The sequence below is a fragment of the Dunckerocampus dactyliophorus genome, chromosome 19, assembly GCF_027744805.1.
Source record: "Dunckerocampus dactyliophorus isolate RoL2022-P2 chromosome 19, RoL_Ddac_1.1, whole genome shotgun sequence".
NCBI classification, from domain to species: Eukaryota; Metazoa; Chordata; class Actinopteri; order Syngnathiformes; family Syngnathidae; genus Dunckerocampus; species Dunckerocampus dactyliophorus.
In genome coordinates, this window is record NC_072837.1 from 3,112,999 (window position 1) to 3,135,618 (window position 22,620).

At 39.9% G+C, this 22,620-nt stretch overlaps 2 protein-coding genes across 5 annotated transcripts; one reads left to right on the forward strand and one right to left on the reverse strand.

Annotated features, from left to right (window-relative positions):
• Positions 1 to 71: 71 nt before the first annotated feature.
• On the forward strand, positions 72 to 10,019 carry fbxo25 (F-box protein 25). 4 transcript variants are annotated; one of them, XR_008566999.1, is made up of 12 exons: positions 72 to 204; positions 556 to 722; positions 4,247 to 4,350; positions 4,951 to 5,000; positions 5,080 to 5,172; positions 5,259 to 5,352; positions 6,333 to 6,517; positions 6,663 to 6,845; positions 7,065 to 7,211; positions 7,450 to 7,476; positions 7,691 to 7,861; positions 9,412 to 10,019. XR_008566999.1 is itself a non-coding variant. In XM_054762035.1 (11 exons), the coding sequence occupies exons 2-11, from the start codon at positions 595 to 597 to the stop codon at positions 7,778 to 7,780; spliced, it is 1,101 nt and encodes a 366-aa protein (XP_054618010.1). In that variant the 5' UTR covers positions 72 to 204; positions 556 to 594; the 3' UTR covers positions 7,781 to 10,019. The 4 variants fall into 4 exon arrangements, 3 of the variants coding, with proteins under 3 accessions (XP_054618010.1, XP_054618012.1, XP_054618011.1); XM_054762035.1 differs by having other exon boundaries at positions 7,691 to 10,019; XM_054762036.1 differs by having other exon boundaries at positions 81 to 173; positions 7,691 to 10,019.
• On the reverse strand, positions 9,647 to 20,501 carry si:ch211-225h24.2 (uncharacterized protein LOC564539 homolog). Its single transcript, XM_054762039.1, has 4 exons — positions 20,190 to 20,501; positions 16,798 to 16,854; positions 12,357 to 12,469; positions 9,647 to 12,102 (listed from the first exon to the last, which is right to left on the reverse strand). The coding sequence occupies exons 1-4, from the start codon at positions 20,415 to 20,417 to the stop codon at positions 11,658 to 11,660; spliced, it is 843 nt and encodes a 280-aa protein (XP_054618014.1). The 5' UTR covers positions 20,418 to 20,501; the 3' UTR covers positions 9,647 to 11,657.
• Positions 20,502 to 22,620: the final 2,119 nt, after the last annotated feature.

Consider the following 22,620-nt stretch of genomic DNA (forward strand, 5'->3'; position numbering starts at 1 on the left):
GCCCCCCAGCCAATCCGCAGTGCTGCTCTGCGTAGCAACAAGATATATTCCCATGATTCGTCCAGTCAGAGAGAAAGTGGGCGTCGCTGAGCGGAGAGTCCGCACTGTGTTTACTTCCGTCAATACATCGAGGAGACGGTCGAAAAGAAGAACAAGAAACAGACACGGAAGAGGTACATAAAGGAGTTGTCGTTGCCTGTTGAGGTTTGTTTAGCTTATTTTTATTTAAATAACAGTTTTAGATGTGTTATATTCTTCTATGAGCGTTAAACGGGCTGATAATAGTAAAAACGTTATGCTATTTGTAAACTGATGTTGTAATCAATGTATTACTAACAATTTTGCCTATGACTACTATTACAACTTATGCTGTAGTAGAGCCCAAACCTGTACAGTATAAATCTAATACTCTGTCCGTATATAGAGGATTGATAATTAAATGTGATGCAGACTGGGCCTTGAGCTTCTGATAAGAAAACAAATGTAACATTTTTGTAAGTTTCTTTTAAAGTTTAATACAAAATAGATAATTTAGCATTATGTCAAATCTTGCAGGTGCTTTGCATAGCAGCGAACCCCCAATTACCACATAAAATGCCTTTCTTGGGCAAGGACTGGAGGTCCCCGGGGTGCAGCTGGACAAAGACAGAACACGGCTGGAAGAGGATGGTCTTCTATGGACACGAGCTGGAAGACAGCAACAGAGAGTTAGACCTAAAAGAGTAAGAGCAAGTAATTTTCATTTATTCGTTTATTTGTATGTAGGAAAGTCTGCATGTTGAACTCTCACAATACAATAGCGCCACATATGCGGACATATACACAAAATACCAGTGCCGTGTCATAAATTATGCCTTTACTAAGATAATAATGACCCTTGACACGGATTAAGATCATATTAGTCAGATTAGGCCGTCAGATGCGTAAATAACCATACCCTACCAGTTAGAGAACATTAAATTTGCCAGTTTTTTTTAAATGAATTGCACTTTTGTTCTTCCCATTCCCACACAGTGGAATACAGACAATCGCATACCATAGTGACAGATCCACTAACAAATGAAATGAAACAAGGCTAATTTAAATGTGTATGGACCTGAGATGTAGATGAAGCAGCACGGTTAGATGACAAAATCCTAAGTATTGCGATTCGTAGTGACTGTCGGAAAGATCGTATGATTTGTGTCCCATCGCTGCATCTTCCTCAGAGTGTAGAATAGAGCTTTGTTGAGACATGCGGACGGAATGAAATACTGGTACAACATGCGGGTGTGAATGAAAGATTTCCTTATATGGATTGTATGATTGTTCAGCAGGGATAGGCTCCAGCTTGAACCAAAACAGGATAGGAAATTGATGCCTACTTCATATTCATTACAGCAAACATGACCATTTTTGGAGCAGCTTTCAGTAATTAGTCATTATTGACTAATGCCTAAAGCTTGCAATGCTTATCGGTCCATTGTGGACATGGTGTCACATAGTTCTTTGCATTGCGTAAGTACTAAAAGTGGGAATCTCAATGCTACCCGGGGACATTTCACTTGGGTCACAATGTTGCTATTTTCTGCTGATTGGCGAACACACAACGCCACTTTTAGCATTCTTCACACGCTGAAAGGCCCGTGTCACGGCATCGGACAATTACCGGAGACATCATCGCTACCAGATTGGCCACTCGCCAAGTTACAGCTTGACTTTGGCAATGTGACCTCATTAAGTGGAGATGCAGACTAGCACATTACGCCATGTGCTGAAAGATTATGTTGTTTCATTGTTCACATTGTAGTATTTTACATACACTGTCTCATTTATTTATTAGCAGCAGTCAAGGCCAAGATAGAGTTAATCTCAGAATAGGCTGGAATGGCCTCTTCCCTGACCTGTATTTTTGATAGGATTTTGAAAAAATATCCCATAGAAACAAAGGAAATACTGTCTTCCCTCGTTTATAGCGGTTAGTTGATTCCAGACCGAACCGCAATAAATGATTTTCCGCGATATAGGATTCATTGTTAATAAATATTTTTGTAGTTAGAGCATAGAAAACCTGTTTATGACTTTCTAAATAGGGGGTTTTAACATTATTATAGCCCATGAAATAACACGCCTATAGTCACCTTTACACTTCTATTATTCTTTGTTTGCAGCACATTGCACAACTCTTATGCTGCAGGGACTCGAGATGGCCGCTAGCTAGCAAGCTAACCAGTTAGCCTTGAATTTATTTCTCCTAAACTTTAGAAGCCAAAAACTTACCACTTCCACACGGAATGGGAGGATAATTTTTTTTCACTCTATCATGTCTGACATGCCATGGCTGACTTCATGCAGTGTTAAGGTAATGTAATGTAAGGTACATTACTGCCACCTAGTGACCAGAATACTATATATCACTTGTATTTCAGTATGTTTTGACTAATAATAGACCATAGTCTACACGAAACAGCGGCCATTGATTAATTATTTTATTAAAACCTGCAATATTGTGAGGGACAACACTGTATAGATAATGAGTTCCATCATCAAACACAGAAGTCGCAGAAGTGTAAAAATAGGTTAACTATTGTAATATATACAGGTGGCACAATGTTCCATTAATTCATCGTTAAGAATTATGTCAATTGAGTAGGGTTGTCAGGCGATCTTGCAAGATAAAAATGTGACGATATTTCTTGTTTAGAAAAAAGCTATCTTGAGAGAAAAGGGCAGCCAGATGTCTATGAGACTGTGAGCTATGGCATCGTTACTGTGAATCATAATATACGTGGTATGGAAGTGCCATTGAATTGGAACCGCACGCTATAAAACTTGCAGTCCTACCTGCACTCGGCTTTCCAAATGTCACTCTTTCACAACGTGTGACTCTTTTTTTCAAGTTCAGCGGCTGCTGCTGTGTTAATGTCCAAGCAGTAATTCTACATTTGTTCAAAGTCACTTAAGATTTGTCAGATCAAAACACATTTGCTTCATATGACTTCTATCAAAACATGGTAGAGTCTAAAATGGACCTACCTCCTGGTATGGCCCTCTAAGCATCATGGGAACTGGTGTTCTTTTAGTGTAAACATAAACTAATCTACTGGAATCTGCAATCTATTTTATGTGTCTATGTGTCTTTACATAACCAGGCATAATTAATTTGCAGTAGCAGCTACAACAGCTGTCATTATTTTAACTTTTATAATTTTTTGTTTTTGTTTCAATTTGTGGAAAGAAGTCAACAACAGTTAAGAGCATCTGGCTTAGGTCATGCACGCAAAGTTAGAAAACATTTAGAAATATAAAAAAAAAAACCAATTCATTGATTGCTTTCCCCATGGTAAATTAAGGAAATGTAGTCAAATGCCCATCCCAAGTGATAGCTAAAAGAGAATAACACTGGCTTTAACAGTAATGATAATGGCTTTATTTGATTCGAGCATGGACAATTTGTATTGCGAAATATCACGTTTGCACTTGCACAATGAAACATGTCTGAAAACTAGTAGGAAGAAGGAGAGTTTATTTAATCCTACCCCTTCCACAAATGACATCATAAAAGTCCCGTTGCAGATTCAACCTAATCAAATACAATATTTGTTGATGCACAAGTGTAAAACATTACCTCTATAAATCATAAAATCCATAAAACAGCTGGCTGACAGTTATCTTGCCTTTGAGATACCATTCTATAATCTTCTTAGACCTAATAAATCCCATAAGACATGTCATTTTAATCCAGTGATTTATATCTGCAGTGTTTCAGAGCACAGCGAGTATTGAATCCCTCACAAAAGTCCACATGCTTTTCAGCTGACGTGCTTCAGGATGTAGTTAATCTCGCCGCTTATCCCCCCTGGTTTTTCGACTACTGCTCCTTGATGTCTCCTTTTGTCTCCAAGGAGGTTGTTGTTTCCGTGTGCAACGTGTGAAATGCTTGGCTGCAGCGCTCCTCTCTCGTAATTCAGCGAGACAGATCACTGCACTCACATGCCGTCCTTTTTGACCTCATAAATTGACGGAGACAAGGGGATTACAGTTTAAGCTTGCTCATCTCGAGGAGTGGCCAATGTGTGCACTCAGTGACCACTTCATTAGGTACACCTGCACAATCCAATGCAATACTAAAACTAATCCCAAACGCAATCCTAATAACCCTAAAGGTGACAAGACATGGACCCCAATACATGCTGACTGATTTGTAAATACACATGAGAGATGAAAGTGTTACACTGTTATGGAAATTACTTCCTTTTTTTGCCAGGTTCCCCTGTGACAATAACGAGCACCTGTTTGTTGAAGATATTTGTGAACTTGCCACCCCAAAAAGGAGAAAGAACTTCTACAACAACAACACAAAATCTCAGTGTGAGTTTTTGCAGCACACCGTCATCATTTGCATGTGAATATTCTCATTCGTCCAGGTCATTGTATTCTAAGGGGATTGAATCGAGCACCTGTTCAGGTTGTCTTAGAAGACTAGAGCTGTCCTATCTAGTCTGACTGGTGTGTGTCCCATCTAGTCTTTGAGCATGAACTGATTAAGCCTGCTCGGATGAGAGGCGAAAGGCGAGAGGCGATTTTTTGTTGAAATACGATTATTTATGTGGTCGTTCCTGTTACCAAAAAATACAAAAGCACGACGTCACGCCCATTACCGTGTGTTTACGGAAGTAAAGATTGCTGCAATGTGTGTCTCCTCCTCTGCGCGTTTGTGGCAATTTGAAGGATTTTGTGCAACGGGGGTCAATATTTTCTTAACCAAATGACCCTGCGTAGAAGGTTAAGAAGAAAGAGGGCAAGAATTTTGACTATGGCAGTTTGTGGAGAACTTCCTGTGACGTCTGTTCCGAGAATAAAATAATGATTCATTTTGTCTTAGAACAATAGAGGGGTCCTCTTATATTCAGGTTGGTCTTTATATCCGGGTCAGTCTGGTAATTTGTGTCTGTTTTTATCCTTCTGCAGTTTCTTTCAGGGATAAATGGATCTACGTCCAGAAAGGCAGCACAAAGGAAGTGAGTACCGGGTCTGTTCTGAAATTGCATTTCGTATTTGTTGCGGTGAAATTAAAAAGAGTCATGTTGTGCTGCACAGCGCCACGGGTACTGCACTCTTGGCGAAGCACTGAACCGCCTGGACTTTTCCAGCGCCATCCACGACTTGAGACGATTCAACTACGTGGCAAAAGTGAGCAGCCACGATCTCGTCGTGCTGTACCGTTCATTTTTCTCTCTTAACTGTGTCTCTTTCTCGCTATTGTTTGCTCTGTATAGCTTTTCCAGCTAATAGCCAGATCCCAGCTGACGTCGTTGAGCGGCGCCGCCCAGAAAAACTATTTCAACATACTAGAGAAGATTGTACGGAAAGGTAAGCGTTATACTCACCTACGCTGGTCGTTTTTTTGCAGTTTCACACTGTTACCAAAAGGTTTTCGGTAGAATCCTGAATCGTTCCACTTTTGAGGGCTCACTGTATTACGGAAGGCCGTTTCCGCCACTGAAAGAAAAAAATATCTCAATGGTAAGTCATAATTATGAGATAAAAAGTCAAAATTATAAGATAGTAAAGTCATAATTGTGACATAAAAAGTCGAACTTACGAGTTGAAAAGTCGTAATTATGAGATATAAAGTCGAAATTATGAGATACAAACTGCGCATGTGCTAAGGGCCATGTGATGAAGGTTCCAGTGAAGAAGGCGGTACATGTGCAGATTGTACAGTATCTCATAATTTCGACTTTTTGTCTCATAATTATGACTTTTTATCTCGTAATTATGACTTTTTATCTTATAATTATGACTTACCATTGGGGTTTGCTCAAATGTTGCATACTTGTTGTAGCATCTATTTATGATCCAGCTGGCCACAAGGGAGCATTAAAGAGGTTTTTTCTGCTTCTCTTGCCAACATGGCTTTTAGATTTATTGTCATTTGTGCTAAACACACTGTTTTGGCAGCACGGTGGAGTAGCATGTCTGCTTCGCAGTCAGGAGTTCAGGGTTCGAATCTTTGTTTGGGCATCTCTTTGTGGAGGTTGCATGTTCTCCCTGTGCCTGCGTGCCTTTTTTTGCTCAAAGTCAGCTGGTTTAGGCTCCAGCTGACCCGAGACCCTAATAAAGACAAGCAGTATAGAAAATTAATAAAGAAATGGATTACCATTCAAAAGTTTGGAGATAGTTTTGCATTTTATTTCAGGAGAAAGTGTCCCCAAACTTTTGTCTGGTACTGTATGTCCTGTGCATCTATTTATCTAGCTACCTAGCTATCTAACATGCTATCTTTATATACTGAACAGACCTATTTTGGATGCTGTCAGTAACCGAAAGTCATTTTATGTTGAGTGTAGTTGCGGAGGACCACTACAATCCACGCCTTGTCAAGGAGCTCCTGCAGGATCTCAGCTCCACACTGCACAGTCTGACACTCCACGTGGGCAGGTGCGTGCTGGTAGGCAACGTCAACATCTGGCTGTGTCGTCTGGAGAACATTCTCAAGTGGCAGCAGCAGCTCAGCGACCTGCAGATCCCGAAGGTAGATGTCTTTCCGCATCAGTTGTTGCGTCTCGTCGCAGCATTCCCCAGTTGTCTTAGCCTCTGATGCAATGCTAAATCAAAGTGGTAATTATGTGTGGAAAAATAATCAGACCTCCACACTTGGATTTCATGTGTCCCTGTAGCAAATGTGTACTGGCATGTCGTTCAGCGACCTGCCGCTGCACATGCAGGACAAAATCCTTTACAATCTGTCTGACGCCTGCGACATCATCAACCTGGGACAAGCCACGCCCACGCTGCACATCCTCAGCGAGAACAGGATGCTGTGGAAGAGGCTGTGCCACTTCCATTTCTCTGACAAACAGGTAAAAAAGCACTAAAACGCAGGAGGCTGTTTTTAAAGGGTTGTTTGACCGCTGACCACTAGATGGCAGCATTGCTCCAGTGTAATGGGTATACTAATCTTAGGCGCCCATCTGTGTCTCCCAGTCGAAACTTTAATTACACTTAGTTCCTGTTATAATTACATTATGTCGCCTGTGTTTAAACGTATTTAAGCTTGTGTGGTTTCATCTGCATTCTAGCCATTCTCTAGGAATTTGGTCTTGACCAAGAGTGACAGCGTGGACTGGAAGCTGATGTACTTCACCCTTCAGAAGCATTACCCGGTGAAGGAGCAATACGGGGACACGCTGCACTACTGCAAACATTGTAGCATCCTCTTTTGGAAGGTAAGCCAAAGGACAGAGCATTTGTTGTCTCGGATTTTTATTTGGGTTTTTAACCACCAAAGGGACAAAGCCCTATAAATGAACCCCCTGAGGAATCAATATTGTTTCTTCTTGTTGGTTCCCTCCAACACCCAAACCTATGATTCTCCCTGCCTTGTTCCCTGTCCGCCAATTAACCGTTCTGCTCTCTTTGCACCCTTCTCCTTGCTCCTCTCCTCCTCCTCCCCGACTCCTTAAGGATCGCCACCTGGCATTGTTATTAAAGGTACCCTCGATCTCTGAGATGATCGCCTTTAGAATTGGTCATCCTGTTAATGCTGAGCCTCATCATCAACAGTCACTCAACTCACCGTCCCATTTTCTTATCATCCTCATTACGGTCATGCTTCGTTAGGAACACCTGCACAGTCACACATTCTATATGCTTGGTTTTGATCAGGTATTTATCTAACGTGTTTAAGACTGTGTCATATTTACAGGACTGCGGCCATCCGTGCACCGCCAACGATCCGGACAGCTGCCTCGTGCCTGTCTCCCCGCAGCACTTTATCAACCTCTTCCAGTTCTAAGTTGTTCTTCAGCGGCGTCCAAACCAGAGAGTGTATGAGATCCTGATGTTGTTTACCTAAATACAAAGGGCTTCAATTGAGGTACATTTTACAGTACAGTACACCGTCTATATTCATTTACGCACAACCCTTTCCACGGGCGACGGGAAAGAATAAATAAACCACGCGTTACTGATTTGGAGAATTTTTAACAAGTTACTCCCTTTTTTGCACAAATGTTGAAGTGAACCATGAGTGTAAACTCAAACAGGATACAGGCGCATCTCACTAAATTACAATATTGTGCAAAAATGATTTGATTTCCATAGGTCAAATTATTCAAATTGCTTAAGAGACCAATTAAAGGCTCTGGGAGCTTTTGCGGTTCATTTCAGTGTGAGCCAGTAGTTTACAATGCCTAACTTTTTGACCACCATCAAATTTTGTAAGCTATAAATTTGTAGGCTATTTAGTCGGCCCTTGCAATATCACGGTTTGATTATCATTCCCTCACCATATTGCGTTTTTGTCTCTGAAATCAATTAATTACTATTACAAGTAATTTCTAAATTAACGACTAAATGATTGGTAGGCTATAGTCTATTATTAGTCAAAACATATTGAAATATACATGATATGTAGCATTCTGGTCACTCGACGACAGTAATGACACAAAATATTGAGAAATTAACCCCCATTCTGTGTGGAAGTGGTAAGTTTGTGGCTTCTTAAGTTAGAAGAAATAAAGGCTAACTGGTTAGCTCGCTAGCTTGTTAGCGAGCGGCCTGTCTGGAGTCCCGGCAGCATAAGAGTTGAGCAATGTGTTGCAACAAAGAATAATAGGAGACTAAAGGTGACAACATGGGTGTTGTTTCATGTCTACAAGGCTCTAATAATGTTAAAAAACATATATAGGAAGTCATAAACAGGTTTTCTAGGCTGTAACTACGAAAATATACCATTTATTAACATAGATTCCTGTATCGCGGTCGAGTCTCAAACCAATTAAGCGCGATAAACGAGGGATGGCTGTCATCATCAAAATGATTACAAAATTAAGAAATCCATTCTTAAAATACAGCAGTTAGCCTCAAATGTATTTCTCCTAAACGTAAGAAGCCAAAAATGTACCACTTCCACACGGGATGGGGGAGAGCTTTTTTTCTCTCTATCATGTCGGACATGCCACGGCTGACTTCACGACTTCCTGCAGTGTTAAGGTAATGTAATGTCAGGTAATGTCTCAATGTTTTTTGTCGTTAGTGCCTCCTAGTGACCAGAATACTACATATCACTTGTTTTCAGTGTGTTTTGACTAATAATAGACAAACGACAAGACAGCAATAATTTATTAATGAATTAATTTCTGGGAGGGAGGGAGTGATAATCGAACTGCGATATTGCAGGGACGACTGTATATACAGTAAATACACACACACACACACACACACACACATACCCTATGTATAGTGTATATATACAGTATGTATGTGTGTGTCTAAAAAGTGTAACATGAGTTTTAGCATGTCAATGGTGGTAAACATTTTTTTAAGTTGCAGATTATATATGTAAATGGACGGATGGTTAAATTAATCCATTGTTAAATATTTTGGATGGGATCTGAATGTTCTGAATTCCTGTCTCCATGCCAGCGTTGTATTGGAAGCATCATGTGGATGTAGCTCAACTTCCCATTGTTGAATCAACGGCGCCTTTGCTGGTTACGGCCAAGTAGTGCACTCCATTTTGCCTCGGTTGCTCCACAACACGATGAATCCATTTTTAGTCTAACATTTGTGTAATGGAGTTTGAATATCTGTTTTGTCATTGTGGTGTTTTGTTTTGTTTTCCTGCAATAACCGAATGCATGTCTCTGTTTACAACCTCTTCGTCGTCTTTTATTGTTGTTCCGGGTACTTGTACGTGCAAAGAAAATAATGGCCATTAACACTTTTTACAGACTGCTTCTAAGCGCTGTCCTGCAGCACACAAATGGAAATGTAAAGTATCATTTATGGCTGGACGGAAAGTTTTGTATCCTTCTTCCAACGTTTGTAATATTCCTTTCCGTTCCACATCTCTTGATGGTACTCTTATGACTTTCATGGGACAGGGAGTAGCATAATAATGATTAAATATTTACAAAACAATATATATATATATATATATATATATATATATATATGGTCTCATTTCTCATTTTTGAAGAGTCAAGCAAATGACCTGTGCAATGTTATATAAATATCATTTTACTGCAAAATGATAGATGATGTTTGGGTTTATTTACATCAGTGTATTGAACCATATCAAGCCAAACTAAGTGAGTAGATCTTAAAACTGCTCTTTAAATATGATTTAGCACATTTAGCTCACACACATTCTGAGCCGTGGAACATTTTGGCTATCAAACTAATGAATAGACGACACTATTATTGTTAATAATAAGGCATTTTTTTTCACTCATTTACGTCAGACATCTCAAATCACAGAATTATTTTCATCCTTTTCATAACAAAATCAATAGAATAAAATCTTACAATTACATGTTTTCTACTAAAATTATCATAAATTTGACCATCATTTCAAAAAAGCTGAAAATGTAAAGGCTGGAAAAAAATGAAAAAAATCATTACATAAAATGTAAAGTAACTTCAAGTTTCCATCTGCTTTCTAGTAAAATTACACTAACATGTTCCATAATCCCAGTAGTTGTGAGTCTGGGTTGGAGCATATTGTTTATAATTCATAATACGTATTATAAATATAATTAAAATAATAATTCCATAACATGTATTAAAAATATTTTCAAGTAACCCAAAAATAAACCTGTTTAAATTTTTTTTTAATACAAAAAATTATATTTTAGGTTAGGTTGACAGCATATTTCATTTCAAAACATATTTGAATGAAATATTTCAATGATGTGTGCTGCTAATTATGGCATTACATTTTGTATGAAATCAACTAAATTCTTGTGACACCAGGCAGACATGATGCAGCTAAAAAAGACCAGCAGTCCATAAATCCACGTTAAATGTCCTTCTGAACTAACAACACCAGTGGGTCTCGGTCTTCAAGCCACTTTACGTGATACTGGCAAACAGTGCACACATAGGGTGAATGTTTCCAGGATTAGCATGATAGATGCTCAGCATGAGATCATCACGTGTATGAAAATGAAGGTGTACCTCTTTCAGATACACGCTTGCATAAAAATGGTATTGCAATGCTACAGTGTAGCTACAGCATTCCACTCATTATCTGTGTCTACCAGTAAAGAATGTAACAATTTGCTCCGCCTCCAATTGTGTTGCAATATTAGTAGGAAGCAAGAATAAAAGATGAGGGGGAAAAGCTACACGAATCATGCGAGGCAGCTGCAGTATCCCACAAAGGCAACCGTTTGTATGATATCATCTCAAGGGACGATACCATAGAAAGCGCATTTGGATGTCCTTTAGAGTAGTCAGTGTACAGCTTGTATAAGCGACGACTCTAAAGTATATCCAAGTTTGCTTTCTACAGTGTCCCTTGACAAGATATACTACAATAAAATGGTTGCTGAAATGTGAGGGGTGTACACAGATTTGTGACACAATGTACTGCATATATAGAATGCCTGGCTCTCTCTGCAGTTGAGTCAATAAAGGCCCTGGAGCATAACGTGAGGAAATATGGTATTTCTTCATAACAGCACAAAGAATTGGAAAGACTCCTGTAGCTGCAATATCACGTGGCAACATGGAAAACTACAGCACACTGTGTAATACCGTGACGGGAGAAGCTGAGCTTTTTATCACTTCACACGTTGCGGTGGTGTAAGGCCTTTATTTATCATGTCCAGCGAGCTACCCTGCTTTACCGCAAGTCCTGCAAGGAATTGAAAGCCGCTATTTGACTATTTCAGTCCTTCCCATGCGCTCTCCGACACCATCCCTCTGCTCATCCTGCTGATCCCGGCCAGCTTCACCTTGGCCCTTGCCGTCCACCTGACAGCGCATGTGGGATCCTTGGAGTCCGACAGGTTGGCGTAGCGGGAGGAGTCCTCCTCCAGGCCGGCCCACGTGGCCAGTTCCAATGGGAGGTCTAAAGAGTCAGGAATAGGCACGGTCAAATCCCCATTCGGGGTTTTGTCCTCTTCCACCTCCTCCTTTGGGGCTGCGTCTGTCTCGCTGGAGTTGTGAGGAGGCTGAGGCGTCTCCCAGCCGTCCATCTTCTCCGTTTTTTTGACGGGAGAGATTTGCCTCATGGTCGTGGTGACGCTGTCCCAAAAACAGTGACCTTTGTCCGGCTTTTCCTTCTTGTCCTTCTCCTTCTCGTCGTCTTTGATTTTCTTGTGAGATCTTCAAGGAAACGCAAAGGGTACATCAATATGACATTTGCCTAACAAACTTGGAATGTTGATAACTAGAAATGCATGGGTGTAGATGACCCCAATGTACCCCACAGGGCACCTGCCAGCTGTTATGACAAAAAAATCTATTAGGGAATACATATGTCACAATTTCATCGAAATTCAAGAAGCAGATACCATTTTTGGCCCATTTTGACACCTACGTACATTACAGTTACAAATAAAAATATACAAAATGTTTACCCTCTTCGGTCTGCTAGCTTGACTCCGGTCAACAAAAAGTGTTCATCGTCTTTCGAGGACATCTTCTTCTCCTTCTTCTCTTTCTTGGACATGATCTTCTTCACCTTGGCCTCCTGGAACAGCACACCAGATATTCAGAATTCATGTATTTTGATGCCAACCCTAACGTCCATCACTTCATGGTTACATTTAAACGATGAGAACGTCATCTTTGCTTTTTTCCCCCATTTTTTCCCCCAAATATTTCAAGTTTCTTCTTAAATAAACTTGGTAAAAAAAAAAATGTTAATATTATGAGATCATTCCAATAATTTTATAATATTTTCCCCAACTGAATTTTCAAAAAATTACAACTTCATTTTGTTTGTTTTTCATTATACTACGACTTAAAAAAAAAATTCTTAAATTAAAAAATTTCAACTGTATGCTATTAAGATGCCATTATTTTTTCCTCATAATATTATGAGTGTAGTCTCATAAAAATGCGACTTTTTTTCTCTTTACAATTTTTGCTTTTAATAGTTTGACTTTATTCTCATAAAATTATAGCTGTTTTCTTTCCAATTTTTTATATTTCAACTTTCTCCTTAAAGAATTTTTGTAAATTTTCTTTTCGTAAGGTTATGACCATATTTGCATAATATTTGGACTTTATTCCCATAATATTATAACTTATTCCCCATCCTAATTTTCCAAAAATCACAAATTTATTTTGTTTTGTTTCTCATGATATTACAACTTTACAAAAATATTTTTTTTGTCTTTACCCATCTGTATGTTACTACAATGACACAACTTTTTGCTCTTAATATTTGGACTCTCAATTTTTGCTGTTGTTTTGTTTTTTTAGTATTGTTGTTAAATTATTTTTTTTAATAAAAAAACAACCGCGGGCCTTAAATGGCCGCCAGGCCGCACTTTTGACACCCCTGCTCTTGCTCAATAGAGCAGGCATTGATAGAACATTGCAGCTCAGAATTATTAAAGATTACATTCCTGCACTCCCTCAAGCGTCCCTGGACTTGCATCTGTCCTGAGTCAGGATTGGTGAACATGTCGGCTTCCTCTCTGCCCACGCCTGGAAAGACTTGCAAATGTCGGCCGTCAAGGGCACACCAGCGTGCACTCCTCCTCCCATCCGTGCCTCTCCTTTGCCTTTAACCAAACATTCTCAGTATTCATAACATCGTTTGATAAATGTGTGTTTTTGGCCCTGGGATCCTTGCTCAAAGCGCTCCTGGGAGCTCAGTGGAAGAACGGATGGGAGTGCAGATATCTTTTGGACAGAATCACAACTTCTAAAGAAGCCTCAAGTCCCAGAAGTCCCAGAAGTGGCAGCCTCAACTTTTAAAAATAAAATATTTTTCCTGAATATTTTAACTGCATGCCACTAAGTTTATTCTCATAAAATTGCAATGTTTTTATTAATTGCAACTGAATAACCTGCTAAGTCACTCACACTGGACACAGAACACATGAAGGACATAAAAAATGCAGTAACAAAACACAAAATACAAGAAATAAATGAAACAGTCATTTTTTTTTAAATAGCACTGACAACCTTTCCATGTAATTGAGTAATAAGACTACGACCATGTATTTTATTACTGTTACTTTCAGAGGATCAGCAAACTGGCATTGAGGACGGGTGACTTTGCCGATGTTGTTTTGCCGTAGTTCGTGCGACAGTAGCCTGGTTTGTTTTTGCAGACAGATTGTTGAGACGTCCCAATAGGATTTTTATCCTTAATTATGGTCGCGGCAGTCCAGTGATGAGTGTAGCAGTGTGGCAGCGCGTGAGCCGCCTGTACTGAATTCTTGGGCTGCGCACCGCGATCTAACTGCTTCTCCAGCGAGTCTCGAGCGTTCGTAACCACGACATGCAGAAACTCGTAACTCTCCTCTAGTCACTACAAAAGTAAATAATCAATGGGGTCCCTAATTAGGGCCAAGTCAAAAAGCACTGGCATTAACAGCTGTGATTAACAGCTGTGGCTGTAGGCAACCTCCTGCCATACCTTGCACAGCATTATTTTTTTCTATTACCTCACACATCCGTGAAAGTTCTGATTAAAATATAACATTTTAGCATTTTATTATGTACAATTTCTTACTAAATTACCACGACGACATCACTTCATTGACAACTACTATGCCAACAGAGGAAGCCTCTTTTAAAGTGTGGCGAACAACCGCATGTGAGCTCCTTTGTGACTCTTATGACTGATAACTTGGCAGAGTGAGTCCACTTCCAAGACTCCTGGTGTCCTTATAAGAGATGGAAAAAGGTTGAGCGTTGTTTTTCTTCCATGGTTATTGTTCCCTTCCGAATGGTCCTCCTTAAAGAATGTTGCGTTTCCTTCCCTTCTCCGGCCCAAAGTATAAACAGGACAGCTTGTGAAATATGTCGTGTGAACAAAGTCACCTGCACAACTCCAACAGAGGTGTGTGTGTGTGTGTGTGTCTGTGATCAAGGGACACATGCGGTACACACACTACAGTCGCCTTCAGACCCACATCAGACCACCATTGTTTACAGCAAACACGGCTCTTACAGAGATCATCTTTCTGATTATTTGGGAAATATACTGCACCAAACTTTCCACAACCTAAGTAAGAACTGTAGGAGGCTGAAGACCAGGGAGGATATAAAGCAGTGGTGTCCAAAGAGCGGCACAGGGGCCATTTTCGGCCCACAGCTCATTTTTATTGGCCCTCAGCATATTCTGAAAATTAAAGTAATTCATTATTAACTCTTTCGATGCCAACAACGTATTTATACGCTTTTATAATCCCAAACGCCCGATCCCAACAACGTATTTATACGTACGTCTTTTACGGGGGGGTTTTGCGCAAGAGGCAAAAAGAAGCGATGATGCAACTTTGCTGTAATCGCATGAACATTTCAGAGCACGTTTAGGCCATAAAAACGGCCATGAGGCGGTAGAAGTGCATTTGATGAGAGCTCAGTGGGGATCACTTCAATGAAGAATCACACGCGACAGGAAGGGGGAAGTGAGACAGCGTGGAGGGGTGTAGCGTGCAGAAGGTTACGCATTGTAGGGAAATTCTAACGCATGCACACGCACGCACACGCACGCACACGCATAGTTCAGGTCCAAATGTGAAAAGTGTGAATAGTTCATGATGTTATATTCGTAAATAAATTGTTATTTTGATGTAAAACAGCCCCGTTTTGTGTTGTTTATGTTTGTATGGTTGTTGAGATATTTGAGATGTCACAAAAGCAAGAAATATTTGTGTCAAAGTGAAAGTTATGCTTGAAATATATCTTTTCACAAAAAGCTGTTTTTCTCCCTTTTTTAGGCTGATTTTTTTTTTAGTCTGAACTGATATTTTCCTGAAAAAACACAAAAAGGTAGAAACAAACTTTTTCTTCTGATGAAAGATAACCTTTCTTTTGGTAGGTTCCATGTTTGTATAGCCACAGAACACAATACGCTGTGTGCCTTGAAAGGTCAATCAAAAATGGTCCACAGTTGCCGGTACTGCAGGAGTTGTCTTTTGAAAAATGGCTGGGACTGAATGAGTTAATAACATATATTACTCGATATTACAATAATAACTACTTTCTTTCTCACCTCTAACACAAAAGCTAAGATGTGGATGTTTTGTTCAGATAGCTTAGCTTATAATGACGTACATTTGAATGGCTTTAGCACCTTTACGATGCAAAAAGTGGGGCCTCTCATCCCTTAATTTTTCTATACGCGGACTATATTGCTGATGTAGAGGATCTTTAAGAACAGCAGTGCGCTCCTGTCGTATCGAGGATCTTTGAGTAGATTTTTTGCAGTAGTAGCATTTCTGTCACATAGGGGATCTTTCACTGGCGTTTGTTCCTTAAACACAGCAGAGCGCTCCTGTCACATAGAGGATCTTTGACTATCATAAACATAATGTTTCCGTTTTAATGTATGCCTTTATTTATGACTGTATTAGCCATGTATGGAGGTAAACATTTAAAGCAGAGGTATCCAATTTGCAGCTTTTTGAAATGAAAACACGCCCCGCATCAGAACATTGCATGTCAACACCAAGTTGATAAGTAAGCTGTGCTTTCTTTTAACATGTTTAACCGGTTAACATATCTTAAGATGCACTGGATTTACTGTAGCTTGTTTAATAAACAACAGATGCCAAACATCATAGAGGGCCCCGCATCCTTCACTGTTCTGTGTGCCATCCTTGGCGGATACCTCTGATTTAAAGGTATGGCAGAGCCTGGCATTGACAGTACACGCAAGACGTTTAACGGATGGTTTTCCAGTGAGATAGGATCATATCATATGTGCAGCCAAGTGTGTAAAAAGATCAATCCTGGCAGGGAAGAGTGTAAGTTGAGTACAAACTGCGAGGCCAGAGGGTAGATAGTGTGTCTGCGTTACGTCCAGCTAGTGTGAAGCTGTGCGTTGTTTACCTTGGATACTGCTGTGACAGCTTCCTCCTCCTCTTCCTCTCCTTCTAAGTCTTTGTCCTGAAACACACACACACACACACGTACCATTTAACACAAATAGAACAAACACACACCAAGGATGTGAGGAGTGTGCCTTTCCTGGAACAGACCGGGCATTCGGTTTAGTGGGCGATGGAGGAATGGATGGAGGGCCGGAGCCCATGGCACCGGTTGGTTCCACGAGGAAGAGCTATTCCAGTTCCCATTGTGTTTCACTCTACAGTTCTTATGAAATATGTGTGGTCATATGATTCGTATTATCGACTTCACAATGAGAGGTCACAAAAAAGGTTAAGTATTGTTTTTGCGTTTACCGTTAACAGTGAAGAACTTATTTTTACACTTGTAGGGCAGTTAAGAATGTTAGAACATTACTTCAGATCTAGCCTGTATAGTCCATAAATGTTGACCCTGGGACTGATTCTTTTCTATTTCCTATGGGAAAGTTAGGAAATCCAAACATATTGGGGGGAAAAAAATGCAAAAAACACTACACTGGCTTTTAATAAGGGGAATTTACTGTAGTCTCTGATGTTGCCATGGTGACACGGCTCACCTACTTTAGTGTCCAGGTGTTGTTTGGTTTGTCGTTCCACACATACAATTGCAGCAATAGCCCGTTTTGTTGTGTTATGGGTGTAATCGCAATTTTTCGCATTGCTACGATGAACTGCAGAAGGGTTTGTGGATTTAACCTTGCAAAATGAGACAGATTGAGAGGTTTATTATGGCTTTATTATGGTAGTTTGAAACTGGAACTATTTGTATTTTCTATGGGAAACTATGTTTGGAAATCCCCACAAATTGGAGGACAATCATGTTCTTATGTTATCGTAGAGGTCTATACATAGATAACATGACAATCAGCTCCAGGGGGTTGTCTTTGTGCATTTAATCTTGCAAGATGATACAGATAACTTAAATTAACCCCAAACCTAACCTTAATCTTAACTCTACCCTAACCCTAGCCCATCCTAAAAATGTGTTCCCCAGCTTTATTGTAGTAGCAATAAGACAAATTGACAATTCAATGTGTAAAAAGTGCATCATCTTTGTGTGATGGTATCCTGAATCAGTCGTGTGCACTTTCACCTTTTAATCAGTCATGATACGACCCACGACCCCATGAAGTGACTTTATTGCTAGATCTCCTCGGGGAGACCTCCCTGGTGTCTTCTCCTGGGAATTTGGGAGTCCTGCTCTGATCCCACATCAGTGCTTATACAGCCGAATAAACCCAGGCGGCCTTTGCATGAAGGCAGAATTGCAGTTCCCAGGGCGGGAGTCAACAAGGGGGCAATAAAGCAAGCCTGGGGTCACACTTTAACATCACAACAGATGAAAAATACTGGGAGATGGTGCCCATTAGTATTATTTCAACACTTTAATACTCAACATACTTTATACTAATCTAACTTTAAAACTAATCTACTTTATTAAAAAGTAACAGACCGGAATAATATAGTGTACCTGCAGAAGTAGTGTAAATGTTAAGTATGTTATCATGATTGTCCTAATGGCCCCCACGACACCTCCACACAGACCAGCTGCTGACTGGCTCATGCTGATGCGGAGCCTTTCAGACCTCACATGCTGATCCTCACCTGACTCCAAATGGTGCTGATTCACTCAAATGGCTCACTTATCTCAAAAAACACATAAGTATGCTTTGTCTCTTGATGGCGACGGTCTCTGTTTCGCGGTTTTGCTCATGGTTTTTCAATTAAATAAGTTCTAAATCAATAAATAAATGTATTAATAAATTAGCGCTCTTTTGTGGTTGACTACGGTGTATTATTTGTCAAAAATCTGCATATTCAATCAAATGTTATGTATTCAGCATTCAGCATCTTCAAGCATAAAAATTGCTAATTGAACAAAAATTCCAGGCATTTAGAAATGACATTCACAGACGTAACATGTAGTATTCTACACTGGTCACTAGGTGTCAGTCATGTTACATTGAAGAGACAACAGCCATTGCAGGAGGCACGATGTCCAGAAACTTTCCCAATGCTAATGTCGATGCAACCCATTTTTCCAAAATGGTAAGGTTTTTTCGTCTTACATCATCCTCTATGAACCAGGAAGTAGCCTGCTAACTAACATAAAATACATTCACTTTTGTTAGAAGAATATTTTCCCTTTTTGACACAATGAAACACTTCCCTCTACCACATCCAGCCATCTATGCCACTTGTCCTCACTAGGGTCGCAGGTATGCTGGAGCCTATCCCAGCTGACTTTGGGCAAGAGGTGGGGTCCACCCTGGACTGGTCACCAGCCAATCGCAGGGCACATACTGTATAGACAATCAACCATTCACTCTCACATTCATACAGTACCTATGGACAATTTAGAGTTGCCAATTTTTTGTTGGAGGAGGAAACCGGAGTACCCGGAGAAAACCCACGCATGCACTGCGAGAACAACATGCAAACTCCACACTGAGATGCCAGATCTTTGAACCCAGATCTTCCCGATCTCCTGACTGTGTGGCCAAGTGTAACCACTAGGCCACCGTGCGGCCCTTCCCTCTACCCTGGAATGAAAAATGGTAGGGTCTTGTCGACCTACATCATCCTTTATGAACCAGGAGGTTGCCGCACAAATACATACATTGCACTTTACGAACTTTTCACTTTTATTAGACAAATGTATTTTCTTTTATTACTGCTTATGTCATGATGGTACCCTTTCCCCCACCCTAGAATTCAAAATGGTACAGTCTTGTCATCTTACATCATCCTGCATGAACCAGGAAGTAACTTTCAAACATTCACTTTTGTTAGAGGAAGTATTTTCCCTCTGTGACCATTTGCGCTGTGACAAGACCTCTTTTTCCCTGACCTAGAACAACAAATAGTGCGGTCTAGTTGTCTTCCAGCCTCCTATATGAACCAGGAAGTGCCCTGCTTACATTCACTTTTGTTCGGAGACTGCATTTTGTCTTTCTGACCATTTCAGTTGTGGTGGGACTCCTTACCCCCCCACCCACCCAAGAATCCAAAATGGTATGATCTAGTCATCTTGTGGCCTCCTAAATGAACCAGGAAGTAGCCCGCTAACTCACATCCAATCAGGTTGCTGTGATGTCATCCTCATATTATGTAGTATTCAGACATTGCTATGATATGCTGCAATATAGCTTTATGGTGATAGTCCTCTCTTTGTTTCTGATGCAGCCAATAGTTGATTTTATTTAGTTTTACGAATCAAACGGGGACTTGTAATGTCAGCAATGTGAGTAAAACAACTTTTTGTGCCTCGAGGAAAGAGAACCCGTAGAAGGAGTCATGCCACTAAAAGTACGATTGGACAGTAGACACAAAAACGGTGTGTGTATGTGTTACCTTGTAGGAGTGATGGTAGTGCCAGGACATGTCGTCTTCTTCTGCCGCGTAATCCACCAGCACTTGACTCTTGCTTCTCCGAAACATAGCTCCACGTAATCCGCTGTGTCCACAAATATATCCCCCCCCCAAAAAGCACACAAAAAATGTTGTCCGGATCGCAGCACCAAAGATCGTTAAGAAGTGAGATCCAGGTGTATAAATAAAAACTTTATTACTATTGTTCATTCACAAAAATGTCAATTTCTGCATGAAACGTCGAGCGTCTGTTGCTTTGCCGTTTGGCGTGTGTGTGTTTTTAGTTAGTGCGTTTTTACGCAGGCTCGACCACCTGGACTGGCTCCACCTCCTCCCCGTGAACCCCCCCTGAGCCTGCCTCCAGTTGCCGTGGGAGATGCAGGAAGGAGGTCATGCCTCTCATCTTGGCCTCATGTTAGCATACTAACACTTATTACTGAATACGTCACGTCAAGAGAAATTTAGAGTTACAAATCCCTTTAAAAAAAACTATCAATTGTATAACAACTTTTCCAAAATGGACCTGCAGCTGTAATTATGTTAAATTATGGTAAATTTTTGGGTTATACAAAAACCCAAAATATTATAAAAATATTTTAACCATTATGACTTTATTTTATCTTTATAACCTCTGCATTCAAAGTGTTCTTGGTTGTATTCTACCATTTTTTTGTATTTATTTATTTTTTTTACTGTTTCACTTTTTGTGTTGTACTTGTTCCTGTCCATTCGCCCTGTCCTTTATCTGCCAGGTCCGCCACATGATAATGCCCCATGAATTCTGCCTAGCAACAAGTGGCCAAATACGTGATGTGAGCGGTAAATGAAATTAAATCATTCTTGCCATTGAAGCGAGCTAATTACGTTTGTACTTCAGTGCTGTAGTTTTACAAATAAGTAAACAGCACTGCGGTTTTCCTGATATGCTGTAGCCTGATTGTATTTGTCAACCCTCATCAATGTTTTAGTCACCTGATCAATGTTTCAGTCAGTAACCGTGTGGATACGTGACCTACTAAGGTGCAGTAGCCACAGTCCAGTTGTGGTTAAAACCACTCACCTGATTGAAAGATCCTTAGATTCCTGTTCCTGCATCCACTTACAGTAAGTCGGTCAGGAATGTGGATTGTGTATAGGGAATGGACGTCAGCTAAAGAAATCCAAGATTCCACTTTTAAGGCGGTTTAATCAATCTGGGATCTAACAATGCTGAGAGAGGATATTTTTAGTGAAGGTAAGATCACTAAATCATCCAAATGTAGTAGGTATATTGTTTTACATACAAATATGTTTCATGGAAAACGACCATACCCCTTTGGTTGTCGTGGTTACAGTACAATCGTAGCCACATGCTTCAGATAAAGATTAAATCACATTCTTTGGACCAAGGTCAGAAAATACAAACTTTCCATTGAGCTGCATGAAGGTCATCGGATGTCCTTCTTGACCCTGCAGATAAGGTTGGTGGTCACAAGAGGGCATTCCACATTGGAAGACAGTTTTTGTCATTGAAAATGAAAGTAAATCACTGCTTTAATGCATTTCATTTATGAGCAGCTCAGATGTTTGTAATCAATTGTGTTATGGAGAAAAAAAAGGCCTCGAAAGGTCCTGAAAGGGGCCTATAAAATAGTAGTAGTGATGTGTAAAGTACGCTAAAATACAAAAAATAGAAAAAAATATGCCATTTAGAATCAAATCATACAATAGATTATTAAAATAATTATAATTAAAGACAATAAAACATAAAAACTGAAAAAACAATGAGTTGTAATAAAAGTAAAGTGTAAATAAAAATAATAAAAAACACACATAGAACTATGTATGTAATAATAGCAATTATGAGCAGAGAAAAACAATAAAACTAAAAAAAAAACAACAAGAAATTGTCAATAAAACAATACAAATATTGCTGTTATTGATGTTTGACAATAAAATGTATTTATAAGGGTAAAATCATAGATTTAAGTGCATTTATTGAAATCATTTGTCATCATTGCCCCTGATTAGTGCCAGGTGACTCGACAGGATCGTCTCTAAAGGAGTGTGTCACATACAGGTCACTGACATTTGACCCTGAAGGTCAAACTGTCCATTTGAGGTATTTTTGAGGGGGGTGGAAACCCAGTGCGTCTTTTTCTTTGGTTGTTCTTCACAGCCTGGGAGCCCTGATGTGTGTTGCTAATCAGCCAACCAGCAACTGTTGGCGTCCATCATAGTCCTGAATGCCAGGATCTTATAACATTTAAAGTAAGAATTGTACCTTGGGGGTTCCCTCGCATTTTTTTTTTGAGTTAGCAGTGTCCTTTAATGGGACAGTGTAGCTGAAATAAGTGCAATGTAATTATTGATGACAACTCAGTGGTTTATTTTTGTCCCTATCATGTCTTGTTGGGCACTCACAGCAGGCACT

Coding starts and splice junctions, on each gene's coding strand:
- fbxo25 (XM_054762035.1), top strand. CDS start 595: ATGCCTTTCTTGGGCAAGGACTGGAGGTCCCCGGGGTGCAGCTGGACA. Junction 5,001..5,079: donor AGAAAGGCAGCACAAAGGAA/GTGAGTACCGGG, acceptor TGTGCTGCACAG/CGCCACGGGTACTGCACTCT. Junction 5,173..5,258: donor GATTCAACTACGTGGCAAAA/GTGAGCAGCCAC, acceptor TGCTCTGTATAG/CTTTTCCAGCTAATAGCCAG.
- si:ch211-225h24.2 (XM_054762039.1), bottom strand. CDS start 20,417: ATGAACAATAGTAATAAAGTTTTTATTTATACACCTGGATCTCACTTC. Junction 16,855..20,189: donor ACTACCATCACTCCTACAAG/GTAACACATACA, acceptor TGTGTGTTTCAG/GACAAAGACTTAGAAGGAGA. Junction 12,103..12,356: donor AAGCTAGCAGACCGAAGAGG/GTAAACATTTTG, acceptor GTTTCCTTGAAG/ATCTCACAAGAAAATCAAAG.